This window comes from Liolophura sinensis, chromosome 7 (genome assembly GCF_032854445.1).
Source record: "Liolophura sinensis isolate JHLJ2023 chromosome 7, CUHK_Ljap_v2, whole genome shotgun sequence".
Taxonomy (NCBI): domain Eukaryota; kingdom Metazoa; phylum Mollusca; class Polyplacophora; order Chitonida; family Chitonidae; genus Liolophura; species Liolophura sinensis.
Window position 1 is genome coordinate 51347475 of NC_088301.1, and position 17875 is coordinate 51365349.

The 17875-nt window shown below is 36.2% G+C and overlaps 1 protein-coding gene across 1 annotated transcript; it reads right to left on the reverse strand.

The window, feature by feature from the left end:
• Positions 1 to 255: 255 nt before the first annotated feature.
• LOC135471891 (ras-related protein Rap1) lies at positions 256 to 14022 on the reverse strand. The gene is made up of 8 exons (XM_064751309.1): positions 13978 to 14022; positions 8977 to 9055; positions 4301 to 4369; positions 3943 to 3999; positions 3568 to 3708; positions 3052 to 3192; positions 2371 to 2477; positions 256 to 2064 (listed from the first exon to the last, which is right to left on the reverse strand). Exons 2-7 carry the CDS (start codon positions 9031 to 9033, stop codon positions 2388 to 2390), a joined length of 555 nt encoding a protein of 184 aa, XP_064607379.1. The 5' UTR covers positions 9034 to 9055; positions 13978 to 14022; the 3' UTR covers positions 256 to 2064; positions 2371 to 2387.
• Between the last annotated feature and the right edge of the window lie 3853 nt (positions 14023 to 17875).

Consider the following 17875-nt stretch of genomic DNA (forward strand, 5'->3'; position numbering starts at 1 on the left):
GGCTATGTACAAAAACGAATACTTTTCTTAAAGTTAAGTATGGTATTATATCTTAAAACAGTTTTGAACAACTGGGTTCAGAAAAGTGGAATTCATTATTGGAATTTGAAACCCAGTCTAAGCATGTGCTAATTTTAAGAATGATCTAAAGCCATCTGTTCACTTAATAATTCTATCAAAAAAAAATTTTTTTTTTGCATCTCCTAAACCACAGGACAAGGGACAGAAAAATCTTCAACTGGGTGAAAATAACGATTTGTTTGTATTATATGACTTTATTTCAGAAAAAATGAGAATGAATGGATGCAATGATAGAAAGTACTTAAAACTACATGTAACATGGCATATGTTTTCATGCAAGTTAAAGAACCCAAACTAGGCAAATAATGTCTGACATTACACCAAAAAAGATTTTAATATTAGATTTATAAGAGATGAATATTACATTATTGTAAAATCAACCAGCAAAACATTGGACCGGCAGGGCCCAGTGCAATCCCATATCTACTGCAATGGCATCAACAACATGGGTAACAGTAATATCAAAATTTCTGCACCGGACCAATAAAACAACTTAAGAATTAAGCAATACAATGTACAGCACATTATTCCTGCAATAAAGAGTGTGAAACTGAAGGTGAAGACCACAGCAGGATATTTTCGGTGTCATGATTTTAAGAAAATGAACCATATAATAAACATCTTTACCGTTTACTTCTCTGATTTATCAAAAACTTCAAATTATAACCTCAAATGGCTACAACGTTAAAATTCAACCCTATATAAAAGAAAATATACCATAAACATTTCTAGTGTAAGAAAGAAGGACGAAAAGTACTCACTGTACTCAAAAGTACTCAATAAAATGTAGTACCTGATTGGTGCCTTTAAAAATCCAAATGTTCACCTATAATTATACTTCATAAATAGTCTGATGCTTATGAGGGTGGAGTATAAAATCAACAGTGAAAGTTTGTCACATTACGAGGACAAATCAGTGGACCCCTTTACCATTTGGCTGATGTCCAAAGGCAGTACAATTACAAGCTGCTTAAATTCTTTTATTTTGTAATAATCAGAAAAATATAGCTGGTAAATACACATTGGTGCCCCATTCTTTGCCTGCGTGCCTTTAAAAGTACAAGAATTGAACATAATAGCAATAATAATGTTTAAGTCAAGCACTGACTGACTCTACTGGGCCACCTGGATTTCACAGGCCTGTAACAAGACATTCTAACCATTTAAAACCCAGCCACTTCCAGCAGCGATATCACTAGTAGCCACATAATAATGGCACGTTCAGCTTCTACAATCAATTCTCTTTTTACTGGAGCACCTTTAATTCCTTTTCCTTCACAATCTCACAACAATATTGTTCCTATCTTATAACCTGGTAATCCCAGACATGTTTCTTGAATCTGATGCAAATCTTGCCCAACTTACTGTATTGTCAATGGCAATAAGGTCCTGCATATCATTATCAGTACTTTCAGAAAATGTCTAACTCAGTCCTAAAATCTAGCCATTACTGTTATTACACGTAAAACCCTGCATTCCTGTTGTATACAATGTTGGTTAGGAAATCCATTAACAGAGTCAGTGCATTCCTAACATTCTATAAAAATAGCAAAATGCTCTGCTAGTTTGCGTTAATTCTGTGACTTCCAATGCACTCAGTTCTGATGAGTACAATTAATAATACCTTTAAATGTGTATTTACAACAAGGACAACTTACACGCAAGGAAACTACATATGCACATGCATAAAGAAGGACTAGCCTAGCATTGTACAATCATAAATAGACGTTGAAATGGAAAAGCAGTTAAAAAAGCCGGGGAATTGAGCAGAGAGGCATCTTTCAGTTCATCCTATAGCTAACAGGTCAGAGGGATTAGCCTGCGTTGATATCCTGCACTTCCACAGCCTCCCCAAAGTGGTCTGGCACTTGACTAACCCTCTGAACGAACACATCTTGATACAAGGGGACGTCCCTAAGGCAGACACTTTTTTTTATGACTGACCAACAAATTAACGCACAAGGTCCTTCTTCAAACAAATCACTGAAACAAGAACCCCAAATCAACATATATTACCCTGAAGGTTTAAAAAATAAATTTTGATACCAATATAAATTTTTCACAAAGCTATAGTCAATTTTTATGTGTTGTCAAATCAGGGAAGTAATATTATGTCACTTCAATGTATTTAAAATATAACAAAATCATCTGGGTTAAAACTTCAAGACAGTTTGAAAAGATGGCAAGTACTTTATTTGAAGATTACTTTTAAATGAATAAATCGAAATGATACTTATAAGTTAAACTCATTTTCATCTTCTTGTAGATGAAGATAAAACAAATACTTACATTTTCCTCCAATCTTATTACAGCAATGTGCATCCCTTTTTCTTGTTTTTCTTCAATTTTGTCTCTGGATTTTTCTTGTTTATCAGCCTCACCAAATCACAGAATATCTAACAAAAAACGAATGGAAAAATGAATTACTGAAGCAAATAATGCAATGAAAGTAATGGACAATACCTCTACAAGTGGCTGTATCTACCTTGCACAATAGAAATACATTGGATGAAACCTCCATCTTGCCACAGGCACTAACTTGTTGCATGTAATACATCTCACACTCCAGCTCATCACAATGACTTGGCGGAGGAGGGGGGGCCGCTTCCTGCTAGAGGGGTGAGTGTGCAAGAGCAGCACAAAGACTCAGCACCCTCTCACCAATGTGATTGCTGTGAGTTCAAGTGCACGATGCTGGCTTCCTCTCTGGTCCCCCCACCATAATTTCAGCTGCCTTCGTTTAGCGAGACATACTTAAAAACACCAATCCAATAATTATTATTATTATTTTCACAAGTTACACTAACAAATATATGTAGGCTAGATGTACAACACTCAGAAAACAAAACCGAACCACCTAAATGCATCTCACTATTATACTTAACAATGATCCCTATAACCAATAGCGATACAGTTTCAGTAGACTAGCTAACTGATAAACACCTAAGTATCCACGTATTTATTACTCACATCACTGACGTTGATCTTGGCCTTTGCAGAGGTTTCAAGAAAAGTACAAGTCCACATCCGTGACAGGTTCATGCCCTGGTCCTTGCCCACTACTCTCTCATCTTCCAAATCACACTTATTTCCTACCAAGATCATTGGGACCTGCATTAACAGAGCAATCATAAATCATTTTTTGACACATAAACCAGTAATAACTGAATTTGTCAGTTTTTGTTTCTTAACCACAACCTTTAAATGTAGCATATCCTGAAGGTGTAGATGATATGACATCATGACAAAACGATTTTCTCAAGTTGGATACAACAATCAGATCCTGTTATCCAGCACACTGGTAGTTTAAACAAACAAGTGTGTACCATTTGTCCCCTGTGGTCAATGGGAGAGCTCTAGACATAAGCTTGATTCAGTTCCTGTATCATTCACACCTATATATGTCCCCCATGGCCATCAAGTCTTATTCAATGGCAGAAAACACAGCAGCAAATGAAACATAGAGAACTGTAGAAACCCACTTACATCATCTGTGTCTTTGACCCGTAATATCTGTTCCCTCAAATCTTGAAGGTCGTTAAATGTGGATTGGGCTGTTATGGAGTATACTAAGAGAAAACCCTGTCCATTTTTCATATACAGGTCCCTCATTGCTGTGAATTGTTCCTGAAATGAGATTATGGTATAAATAAGGTGTGAGTGATTGTGTGTATATATATACAAAAAGATTTTCACCATAACTCCCAGAATATTATTTTAAGATTTCAGTACTTACATCAAGGTCCTAAATCAATATATCAAGAAATAACATTTCTGCTTTATCCCTGAGCTAATAAAGAACCCTATGATGCCACAAAGCAACATTAAGATAGGTGAATGATATAAAGTAAAGGTACTTACTGTGCCAGCAGTATCTAGAATTTCCAGCATACATTGTTGACCATCTACCTCCACTTGCTACAATAAAAATCAAATATTACACATGAATTAAACATTCATGACAAATATTACACACAAATTAAAATTACACATATATCCTTAGTTTTACATTTCCAATAATACAAATAAAATTTTGAATAAGCTCAAAAACTAATTAAGTTGATACAAATATCTACATAATACTGAAACAAATACATGTACATGCCAATTCCATCCATGACCTTCCCATCCCCCCCAAACATTTCTTTTTTGTTGAAAACTTGACAATGAAGACACCAACATGAACAATGTACAGTTCTCAGAGTACAATGATGCTAACCTTTCTATAGCTGTCTTCTATTGTTGGATCATATTTTTCCACAAAAATTCCTTGAACGAATTGGACAGTCTGAAATGAGATAATAGATCATCACATAAACTTACAGGATAAATACAATGTGGAAAATACAAAAAAACTGCATATTTTTGATGGTTTTTGGTCTTAACCTGGAAACTATATCAAGTACAGAAATAATTCTTACAGATTTATAATCCTGATGTCAAGGTGAAGTAGACAGTGTGTTTATTTAAGCATTTTAAGCAGTTTTTAGACTTGACCTTTTAAGCTAATTTCATTAGTCAGTTACAGGATAACTTTCAAAGCCAACCCCCACCCCCAACAAATTTTTTTCTTTACAATATAGATACAGCAGACCTCCTAAAACTTGCAAGTGAAATTTCATGAAAAGATCATTAGCTCTTTTACAGGAAAAGATGGTTTAAGCTGATCAATAAAATTCAAAATGGCTGCTAAATCAAGCCACTGAACAGCACAAAACGTCAAAAGCTGCTTCCTATGTTTGTTATTGAAAATGCCAGGTTTTTTTTTTTACCTGTACCGGTCTTGTTTTTAAACGCATTTTAGTGGCAAAACTATCAATCATAGCCGCGGTCCTACAGTTAAAAATGAAGATCTGCAGTTGATCTATCTACTGACCAATTTTCAGCTTCATAGCTATTTCGGTGTCCAGTCACATGACATTTGAAAATGACACTGAAATGAGATTTCACTGCAATTTAATGAAAAACTGTACATCATAGGGAAAACACTAAAACACAGTTCTCTTCAGCAGGTCAAAATACATCTAACTGCTATCTTGTTTTTTCAGAATTCAACCATAGGTCATACATGTAGGTAAAACGATCAATGGCGAGCTTCCACATTTCTCTACAGATTTGCATAAAATCTTCAATCCTGATACCTCCAGTAGTTTTGAACATGCATATCAATTTTCAATGCTATCGGATCAGCGGTTCTGGTGAAGAAGTTTTTTTAGATTTCTATACTTCCCCAATATGGCCGAAAAGTTAGTCACAGGTGGGTAAAGTTTAATACTCCAGCAGGTAGCCAAAGCATTTTGGCAATAAACATGTGTAGAGAGTTACCAGATGTGACATGCAGTTTTCTCCCAAAACAAAAAAAAGAAACAGTTGTCAGAGAAGAAAAATAATCTGTAATGAGAGCAATAGTCTTCCATGTGAAGCCTACTAAACATGAAGTTGTGCAGTTCATCACAATAATCAAAGATTGGACATGTACATGTACATGTAGTAATGTGCATCATTTAAGTTTAGAAGACTATGTTCATATCATCTCCATGGATCACAATACCAACAAGGTACAGGGGATGTGTACATGAAGTTTTATTACATTTGGCTCAGTATTATTGAAGAAACAATGGAAACTAGCTAAAGATAAATTCTGACCTGAGAAAGTAGGTCAAATGCCAGTCAGAGTGCACACAATCTTATCCTACCAGTGAATCAATGTACCTACAGTAGCGTCATTGAATCTGGCTTGTCAGTTCAGGAGATCTCTTTACAATGTTAAAAGGTAAATGAGAAAGCTAGTCTCGGTCATTTGTGTCAACTTCAATTCAATATACTTAAGTGGAACGTTCAGTTAATTCTTCCACTGTTTGAAATTTCATTAAACTTGGCTCAGTAATATTGCAAATATATGTTAATGTACACAAAACAAAATCTTCCGCCAAATGGTTATATGCCAGATTCAAGATAGCCCATAAATGAGCATAACCAAAGGAATTACTCGCACAAGCAATCTATTGGTTTTCTATTAATAATTGGATTATTATGTAAGTACAAGTATGTATGCTTGGGGTTTAACGCTGTACATTACAATTTTTCAGTCATATGATGACAAGAAGTCGTTAGGTATGTGTACATATATTCTATCTTTTTGCTGTATGGGGAGTCCACGCTGCCAAAATGCTGACGCCACTGAAGTATCACGCCGAAGACACCCCACCCGGTCAAATTATACTGACACTGGGCCAAAAAGTCCCGCATCCTTGCTTTAATCTCTCAGTGCAAGATTATAATTAACTGAATTAAATATTAACAAATGAAGGAAATGTAGGAAATATATGAACCTGAGAAAGTTGGTTAAAGGTCATTTGTACTGACCACAATCTCCTGGGCCCCATAATTTGATTTGGAGATTAAAGTTTTAACATCAAATTATTTGCGGATACAAAAAAAAAAGGTCATTCATAAAATTTTATAACAATATATGACAGATATTTTTGTAACTAATGGACAGAAAGAACAACCTTTCAGTTTCAGCAAAAGTTCACTGAGGGATAAAATGCTGAAAACTGAAAGAGTTCAAACCCCCACTCCAGCTAAATTAAAAAATTCTGTAGAGACATATTCAGAAGTCTTTGACACTGATCCTAACACCAAAACTTAACTGATTGATCCAAGGACAACCTGTGCCACAAATATTCATCCCAATTCCTGCTTAATTTTTCCCATAATGTTACAGACAGGCAGACAGACGATCATCGGCAAAAGCATAACCTCCTTTAGGAGAGGTATATACTATGTGATCAGTCATGACATGACTAAAGATTCTCCAATGCCATGATATCAAGTCGCGCACACATTAACATTTTTATTTGGAAGTTAAATATACCTGTCTACATATAATTATATCTTCATACGTTCAAAGAAATTCATGTACATGCATGCACTGTATATTTCACCTTAATTGGACCCTACTTGTATAAATATTGATATTGATACTATCTTATGTTACAAGTAACAAGTATCAACATTAAGATGTGCACATGTACATGTAGCGAAAATCTTAAGTCAATAAAATTGAAATGTAACTATCTCGTTTTCATAAACAATCTTTCTACTTTTTTTTTTAACAAAAACAGTATAAATTTATTTCCACGGTTGTCCTCAGGGATTACAGATATTAGTTTCCCCTGAAATCTAAGTGTCCAGCAGTTAAAGCAACTGGTTAATGTTTATGTTCACTGAAAAACTACTATTCAAATTGTCTTTAAGCATCATTAAAAATGTTTTTAAACTTTAATGAAATTTAATTTCTAGAAAGCTTCAGCACGTCTCCATTTAGAGAGCAATGTGACATCAGATTTACTCATTTTCTGTATAATATTCCAAGCAGTAGTCTAAGATAGAAAAATTACAAATCAAGTGATTAATCAATGATAGATGTTCCCCTGGAAATTAGACACCTTGGAAAGTTTGGAGTGTTATTTCTCCACCGCTTGAAATGTTCATGCATTAGGCCTATTACCATTTACACAGAACACCTGCTTGGTGTTTGCCACAGGTGCTCCTAAATTGCAATGATCAGCCACTGTGGTAGGCTTGAGATGTCTTATTCCCATAAGCCTTCTACATCCCTATGAAAGTTTCCACTGCCATTTCCTATTTATTATTTATTACACAAACTGCTTACCAAACAGTAAAATGAACAATAATATAGGTCTGTGTACCTGTGTATTTTGAACAACATGACTAAGTAGGGCCTAATAATTGAATGCCAACTGAGCCCAGGCAATATGCTACTACATGTGTTGGACAAAATTTTTGATACCGTCAATGAATATTACATAGTTTGCAAATCAACCGGTTTCACATGTAAGGTGGTCAGTGAATGACGCAAAACACTACCACAGCATACTATGAGACATGGCCCTCTGGCTACACTTAACTAAGACGTCGTAAATGATCACAGAATGTGTCACTTCATGGAGTGAATGGATAAAGGCTATGTCACTGCTTATGTCGATGACTGGACAACATGCTTGATTGGATAAATTTATCAAGATGCCTGCCTTGATGCACACCAGATATTTGCTAAGTACTATCATTTTGTCTCACATTTTATTCGGCGAAATCTCATCAAAAAAATAGGATATGTTAGGATATATGTTTTAGAAATCTTCATCATCCTGTTTTGAAATGAAATAGGTTTTAGCCAACTACTGTGTTATCCTTTAAACTTTCGATGTTGTTTAATGTACAAGTTTTCTCTGAAATCAGTATTTTACAACACTCTAGTTAAAGCTTTTACTAATTCTAGGATAATGTAAAGTTCATCATGTGTAAAGTGACTGTTTCAGCATTTATGATTGAACACATGTATGCACAACTGTTCCCACATGACGAATTCAATGTTTTTGCAGGATACAGAACAGACAAAGCACACTAGAAACATTTATGGACATCATTCATAAAAACATCATTGGTTTTCACAATTCTGCCATGCATGGTTATACTACATGTGTATGTAATGTCATCTGAAGTTATGCAATAGCCTTGCTTTGAAGTACAATGTATTCTCAACTTCAAATGCTACTAGAAAAAAATTTCAACCATGAATATAGTTATCTGATTCATCTAGGCAATACTATTACATGAGTCACCCTTCAACTGATGAATACATCATTCTTCTGTAGAAATCAATTGCAACAACCACTGACAAAACGAAATGGCCTCAGATGTCTATCTAAACTGAGACTGCCAATTACATCCAAAGTGAAACAAAAGACAGAATGAGAAACCAATGGAATGAATCATCTATAAAACATGTTTCACTTGCACTTCAGTAACATTTGTTCCTACACATGTATCATCCTATTTTGCACCCAAGCAGTGCTTTCTGTAACTCACCAAGGCACTTTTCCCTACACCACCACTTCCAAGAACAACCAGTTTGTATTCCCTCATTTTCTATCTTCTGTCAGTCAACCTGAAAAAGAAAGAATGCAATCCATCAGTGTGTGTACATCATAAATATGTACTCAACATTCATGCTTCCTTTGTTAGGTGCCAAATGTGTATTATTTTGAAGTAATAAACACTGTTGTCAAAAATGTGTTTTAACACAAGATCATCAGTCAAGGCAATGTATCATCATGGCTGGAATATACAAGACAATGAAGGGTGAGGATATGCATATGTGACATAATTATTTCTATCACTCAAATGCGCAGTATCCTGGAAAATGACAAGGAAATAAATTTGTATTTACAAGAAGCATTTAGCATGTTGTATTTGAAAGTACATGGATATTATTAAATTAAAAGTGTAGCACTGTAATCTGGGACTACAAAAGACTAACAATACACATTTGACAAATAGAACTAAAGTAAACACCACAAATTGTTAACCAACATACATTGTATTTTCTCCATGAAAACTAATACCACCTTTTCAAAACCACCTGTCAGTTGGAGAAGATGACCATCAAATGTGATATATTGGGACAGTTATTTAAAAAATGCACATGTTCTTTATCGTCATATTGGTATTGCAATCGTCATTCATATTTACACTTTTTACGTCACTAGTAATATAAATAATTTCATACATGTATCAAACTGGGGCCCTATTAAGCAGTGTAACCAGGTAATACATTTTCTCGATTATACAATGTATGATAAAGCTGAAATAAACCCTATTCAGCAAAATTAACTTGATAGAAGTGTCCCCTTCTAGTCAGAACAATTGTTTTTCTACATAGCCCCTTTTCAAAATGCACAACCAACACTTTTAAATGTATTCTTTTTTTGTAAATAATACTCTATTCAAAATATCCTAGCAAGTAACTCATATGTACATGAACTGTCATAAAAACATGGACATATTTAAGGAGTGAAGTATATGTGTTATATGTACATTTCTATCCAGTCAGATTAAATGTATTCATACCTGTAAGTATTCTGCTTGCAAGCAGACTGATACCAAGCTCTGATCACGTACTAAATCTTGGTATTTTGCAGTCCTAGTAAAATTTTTCATTCAGAGGCTAGTGGTGAAGTCTGACACTTGGCATCAAGGTAAAAACTACAAAACATACATAGACAACCTCAGATTTGTCACATATAACTCAAGGTTATCTATTAGTCTCCCTTCCTCCCCAGCCATGTCTGCCTAGCATGGATCTCGATCAAACTCAGTATATTTTAAAAGCTTAACTTCAGTTGGTTTGATGGTGTTGTCATCACACTGGAGGGCTACACAGATTTAAGCAGGGGCACTGGCCATTTTTATCCTGTAACTGGGTAGGGAATGTCAGCTCTCATCTTTTACAGGTCAGCACTCACACACATGCTCTCTGGAGAATGTACTCCCCATATATCTATACATGTAAACTTGGTATTTGTAACTCTTGTGGAACTGAAACTTGAAATATATGTACATGTAACTTTATAGCCATACATGTGCTACATGGATAGAGCCAGTTACATCGCTCCTATTTAGACTGAAACCACATACTATGTAAATGAAATAGGCACCAGTGTCTAATCTCTCATTTGATTACATTAGCTCGCAAAGTATATATCAAATATGCAATATGGTAAATGTTCTTTGACTTGGATTTCATCCCTTTTCATGAAAAAATTTCTTGAGTTTAGAAAGATTATGTCTGTCTTAATTTTTGATCTTTTAAAACCTTGCATACATACATGTTTGTTTTGAACAGCTTTTACACTTGTACACACAGTGATCATGAGGAGAAAAAAAAACACACATATTTGAAAATTTACATGAATTTAACTGTTCCCGACATATAAACTATGTCGAAATGTATCTGTTTTGTAAGTAAAACATACAAAATCTTAAGACCTGTATTGTAGAATAGACAGGTCCAGAATTAGTTACAAGTACTTTCTACACAGATTACTCTCTAACATGTGAATACATGTTAACAACAGAGATCAGGTATTTCCAGTTAGACGTGTGGAACACAAGAATCGGGGGAGGACTTCCAATTTTTTTTTCTTAAATAATACTGGCCTTGATGTTTTCTTGAACTTAAACAATACCATAGCAAAAATACATTATAAAAATGAGTCAACACCTTAAAAACTATGAAGGCCTGTATATACACGTAAGCTAAAACAAACATTCTGTGTGTACCGACTTCCAATCTAAACATTCTAATTCAATCATTCAAACCTTTAAGTCAATGATGCATATTTTTACACGTATTTAAACAAGTGAATGTGCAGGCTATGTGCTGATAATCATGTCTGTATGCTACAAAAATTTAAGCACATTCTAATGCAAGGATATCTGACCCAGTTCCCACCCAAGGATTAAAATATCCAGCAGGCAACAGTCAGAAGTATACTCTCCAACTATCATCAGCAGTCTGACCAGACAAAGCCCAGAGCAATTTTCCAACCAAGCTGAGACAACTATTTTAAGCAACAAGGAACATGATAAATGACTACACTGAGCATGTAACATATTTATTTTTAACCCCCATACTACTGCAACCTTTGTAGTATAACAATGCTCTTCAGTCTCAAATGGTCATAAACATCATATCTACAAGTGAATTAAAAGGTTGACTAAATTACATGCAGTAGTAATTAAATGAAACAATGGAAGTGATTTTAAAGTCAGTGTAATAAGGCTCAGATTTTCCAAAATCCAAAAAGAAATCGTCAATATCAATGAAATGGAAACATGCTCTTGCTAGATACTCTGGCTCTAGAATACAATATGATGTACGATGTATATTTTTTGGAAAAATACAGTCATTTACATAATTTCATTCATTGTGGTTATCTAATATATGAGGCTCAAAAAAACAAAGTACTAGTTCGTGACTACAATGAACATTCCTGCAAGACTAATACTGACTACCATTTTCTCACCAAGTGTATGATTTGTTTATTTATTTATTTGATTGGTGTTTTACGCTGTACTCAAGAATATTTCACTGTGGTGGGAGGAAACCGGAGCCCAGGGGGAATCCACGACCATCCGCAGGTTGCTGTCAGACCTTCCCACGTATGGCTGGAGTGGAAAACAGCATGAGCTGGACTTGAAATCAGAGCACCACATTGAAGAGAGGCCCCTGGGTCATTGCGCTGCGCTAGCGCACTAACCAAGTGTATCACATGGTAAAACTTGCCAATAAACTAGAAGAGGGAATACCAAGCCTCAATAACATCAATAAAATTATCACTTACATCAAAACTGCAGAAATAGAAAAAAAGCATACTCAAGTGAGTTCTTACATGTAGCTACAGCATTAAATCCCAGAATATGTTGTAGCAATCAATAATAATGAATCCATTATCTCATCTTCATTACAATAATGCACCAGAGAATCCACTGAAAATTAATTAAAATGCATTAGTCACCTGCCTTGAGTGGTGAACAACTCAAATGTTTTCTGTGCTGCATAGTTAGTAGCTAATAATAAATATGTCCCGTACAGTTTTAATGAAGCTGCACATAATATGTACATGAAATGATGCAACTATTGTCTAACTTGACCATACTGGTGAACGTCTCATCAGGTTTCTGTTTAATTAGCACTGACAATAAAACAAGGTCCACAACTGCTTATCAATCAGAGTGATTCAATAAAAACCAAAGCTGCTGGCGCTAACCTTCCTCAACATCTGATTTAACAAGAAAACAAAATAAGAATTGTGATTTATCACACAAGCCAACAGTCCTATTTACAAGTATGAGCAGTAGAAACAACATATAAAATAAACTAAACAAAATTTACATTATATAAAAGATGACAAATGTGACAATGTGGAGATGACGAAGATGATTCAACTGTGAAAATAGTGCTCTACATCAACAAGTTTTACATGGAGAAAATTTATTAAATCTATTATTAAATCTCAAGATTAATTTAGATGCATACATGTCTTGGATCTAAATTGCAGAAATCAATTTTAGAATTTAGCATCTTCATGAAACTCATTCTTTGTATCCATTTTTATTTTTAACTTCCAAGGTTAGAAATATTTTGTTTACTGAAAGTCACAGTATTAATTTAGGATATATGGGAGGTGTGGTCTGTACGGCCGAGCTGAAAAAGCCACAGTTGACACAGGTTTTGGACCTCAAACATAGTCTAAGAACAACTTACTAAAACTGATGTGTGTATTTTGTCCAAGTTGCACTGGGACTATGATACAGTGTACTACCCTTGCCCAGTGGATTTCTTTTTTAACTTCAGCATTTCTGAATGAGCACTGGAATGGGTGTCAAAATACATTCACCTTACACCATATGACAGTGAGGCCATATGACAGTTAGGCAATATAACCTAATCACCGAAAACATAATATGGAAGAACAATAAACAATATGACAAACATGAAAACATAGTAACAGTGTTCAATATTTGATAAACATAACAACATATCATCACAGGATACGGTCAGTTTTATTATTCACTGGTTTTGTGCACCAAATACATGTACTGCAACATGAGCACTGTTCCCATATTCTACGACTACCAACATTGTAACATTGTACCTGCGAACACAAGATCACAAACAAAAATGTCTTGAAACAGTTGTAAAGACACGAAGGAACCATAGCCACCGTCTAATAAAACACTGCATACACGACAGACAACAAAGTGTGAAAAATAATGAGAGGACGCCGTGGATCACCCTGTCTATGTTAAATGCCTACAACCCGGTCAATCCGGGCACTCCTATCGTCTGCGGTAAGTGTAGATTTTATCCATAAAACAACGACTAGAAAACCAAACTGTGTTGTCATCAACGACATCAACAAACCTTACTCTCATGCAAATAATAAACTTGAGGGTCTATTGAACAGCAATGGTGAAATATAAGCTAACAACGGCAGTAGAAATACTCATTATTTTGTGACCTACCAAGCTTAGACGTCCGCTTATCGCCTCTGTTAACCCAGCCGACTGACGTCACATATATAGCTTATGCCGGATGTTACTATATTTGGTACCTCGTTCCCAAAATGCTGTTCGGCCAGCAGCATGCGCAGTTCTACTTCCGACCGTCTACGCACATTTCCATTCATTTCTCCTTCTGACTCCTACGTCTCACCTATCCTCTTTCTTTCACACCTTCCACACACACCCATCATACACTCACACTGACACACTGTTAGGGTTATTCTATACTGCTTTGATCTTATTTGATCAGGCATTAGCCTGAAATGATGAGAAAATCTGAACGGAGCAGATAGTTGTTACGTCTGCTGTGACTACGGTACGTTGGAAATGATGTCTTGAACGGATATACTAAAATTCGGAACAGAGCTCGCATTCTTTATGTTTGAAGCACTGTTCTTAGAATTTAGTGAGTTAGGACTGTTAAAACTGATCCAACATTGTAGTAAACTTGTAGCCATGTGAAGCCTCCTTGTTTTTGGCAGTCTCTTAAAAAATCTTGATAACCGCCAAAGCGGTACTAATACTATAATAGTTAAAAGAGTTGCTATTTCAGGAGTCTCTCGAGTTCACACAGGTTGATAAGACTGGATTGGGGCTCTCGCGAAAGAATGCGGCTAAAATGGGTAGAGTTAAGGCAGTTAACAGCAGTGTTGGGCCAACAGACCTGGCTATTTGAAACGTGTATTCAGTCAAGCAAGTAGCATAAATATTTCACCTTTTAGCTCATTAGTTCGTGAGAGCCCCAGCCTGTCTCATCCATATCTGTGTGAACTCACGGGACTCCTGAAACGCCAACTTGAATTATTGCTCTGGAGCCACTTTCATAAAACTGCGTAAGGCATATTTCTTGTAAGCTTTTGCCGAGAAAGACATTTGGCTTATAGTGCCATAAAGTGATGTCATTTGCGAGAAAAGTTACGAAAAATTGATTTGTGAAAGTGATTCCTGTTGAGCCAAGGATGGCCGCAAACCAAGAGACTTTATTTGAAACACTGATGCAGTTGGCATGGCAGTTAGCATTTGAGACAAAAATTATGGATCCAACATGTCTCCACCGTCTTAAGTTTTTCGACACTTATTTTCCTTCATCTTTTCATCTGTATATTGTTGCAAGCACAGTGACTATCGTTCATTCCTCAGGCTGTGTGTGCACAAGATTCCTCAGTGATGCTTATAGCAATTCACACTACTGATAGCCTTGACATATTGAAGAGTGACCATTCTTCTGGGAAAAGGTGAATCTTTCGTTTTGAATTCAGGGAAATATTGATATATAACTATACACAAGGAAAAAAGTTAAGCACCCCCTGCTAAGATCAATTATTAAAAATCCCCATTAATTTCAACTGTAATGCCAGTGGTGATGATGACAAGAATGATGTACGGTTGTGGTCATTCATGTTTGACAGTAACGTAAGAACTTAGTGTTCTGCGACGAGAAAATTTTTTTCGTGCAATAAAGCAAAATTCAGTATGCTTGCCCTTCAAATTTTTGTACTCAAGGTTGGTGTTGTGCAATGCGGACCAATCTTCTGTGATGTATATTAGAGGAGCACAGATGGCAAGTTATCCGTATGCACTCCGCTTGGTTGTCGTTCAAAGCTATCGGGCGTCAATTGGGCTACCATTATACAGTGATAAGTCGATTGGTCAGCCATTGGCATTAAGTTCATGTGTGAAGCGACAGCGGCTACCCAACAGACGTCTGTCCACAAGACCTGTGTGAAACGGCTTGAAAGCCGCAGGGCTTTGGGCAAGGAGAGTCATCAAAAGCCCCATATCGTCAGATTGTCATCAATGGATACGTTTGGCATGGTGTTTAGAACGACAAGGGTGAAATTTGAGGACCTAACGTAGAATCCATTGATCGGACAAATGTCGGTTCTTGCTCAATGTTACAGATGGACAAATGAGGGTTTGGAGGCACAAGAACACAGCATACCCATATGTTCCTTATGGAGGTGGGTTCTGTAATGGTTTGGGGGTGCATCTCGCATGACTGAAAACTGGACTTGGTCACTGTACGAGGTAACCTCACAGGAGTGGCAACTGTTGCATCCTTATGGCAGATCCGATGTCTCACTGGAGGGATGAGACGCAGATTGGAAGCTGTCATCCGGACTAATGGGGGCTATACGCACTATTAACCTTTGGCTCTAGGGATGTGTTCTACACACTCAAAGTGACATTTTAACTTAAACATTTACGACCTATGAAGCAAATTGACATTTTACTTAAACATTTATGCCCCATGAAGCAAACTGACATTTTACTTAAACATTTACGCCCTATGAAACCAGATGAACTTGGAAGTTCAGTACTTACAAGCCATGTTTATTTTGTGAAGAATACACTTTTGATTTGGATATCCTGAATAAATTGTAAAGTCTAATGTCATTTATGGTATTTTCTTATTGACTGAAGGTTGCACTTTTTGATCACAATCCTTGCTGTGATATCAGTTTGCCAGTAATCTCCCAACCCCAATGATTTTATTGTCAGTGTGGGCTTTCCAGGGGCTGCTGAACTTTTTTCTTTGTGTATAATTTAACACACTCACTTGGCAAAAATATTGACTGCTGTGTGCAATAGAATACAGTTGGCAGGCCATAATCATTGTCTATTTGATAGCTATGTGCGTGCCATGCTTGTCCAGCATTCCCAGTATGTTCATGGATGACATCATTTCTGAACCCTATGACACCAACTATTGAAATCAGTCAATCAATAAAAAAGTTTGTTTGAAGCTGCATAGACATTTTCAAATTTCATAAAATTTTTTGTCCAGTCTTTTGTTATTATAAAAAATTGTGGAAATTGTTCGTAAAAACAATTCTTTGAGTGTTTTTGTAATATAAATTTTTATGTGCACAACATGTCCATTGTCCTTCTTTGCTGGGGTACAACCACTAGAAGTGGGCTTGAAGGCCCCACGGTTCTGACACCACTGTTACTGTCAATCCAACACATCTGGGGCTTTTTCTCTCTCTAGCTCTCGTAACTCATCGCTGAATAAGTTACCCCCCTCTGCAACTTGTTACAACCTGAGTATACATTTACAAAACAGAAAAATGTAAATCACTGTATTTACTTGATAATTGCCAGTTTCAGATCGAAGTCTTTTGAAGTTCACCATTAAAATGGTATGTAGTGTACGCATGTTACTGTACATGTAGCCTATTCATTGCAACATAAGACCGCACTACAGCTGGTTTACAGTGACGAGATTACCGATAACTTGATGAGGCAGCGTGACCGAGTATATAAGATGTTAGTCGTTCAAAGGGGATCTCGAAAGACTTCTTCCCGCCTGTATCAAGACGGTCCAAAGCTGTGAACCCATTTGTTCTTTCCTTTATTACGTCACAATTATCGGTGTATGTCTGCACATAAAACGTGAAATACACATCCACTGAAACGTCTCAGAGGTAAACCTTGCGTTCTACTGTCATTTGGACCGTCGGTGTAGCTTGTCCTCTAATCTCCCATTGCTAGTAGGCGTGGATTCGATTCCTGTCATTGGCATGGAATTTGTGGATTTACCCCACTCTCACTCTGAAGATTCATTTAAGATTTGTCTCCCACCCACCCCACTTCCTTGTGTCACACATGGAATGATTCATGAATAAGTTTGCCATAGTTTGGTGGTTTACCCTGGGCACTAGTTTCTTTCACCCACATGACTGCGAAGCTTCATACATGTGAAATATTTTTTTCAGTATCGCTTAAACAACAATCAAATAATATAAATCGGTCAGGCAGTGAGCAGATTAGAAACCTCACCTTGCAAGAGGACCTGACAATTAGCATCCATTTATTTCCCGCCCCTCAAATATAAAACAAACATATTTCAAATGGG

Coding starts and splice junctions, on each gene's coding strand:
- LOC135471891 (XM_064751309.1), bottom strand. CDS start 9,033: ATGAGGGAATACAAACTGGTTGTTCTTGGAAGTGGTGGTGTAGGGAAA. Junction 3,709..3,942: donor TTCTAGATACTGCTGGCACA/GTAAGTACCTTT, acceptor ATCTCATTTCAG/GAACAATTCACAGCAATGAG. Junction 2,478..3,051: donor CCAAGATCAACGTCAGTGAT/GTGAGTAATAAA, acceptor GTTTTTTGTTAG/ATATTCTGTGATTTGGTGAG.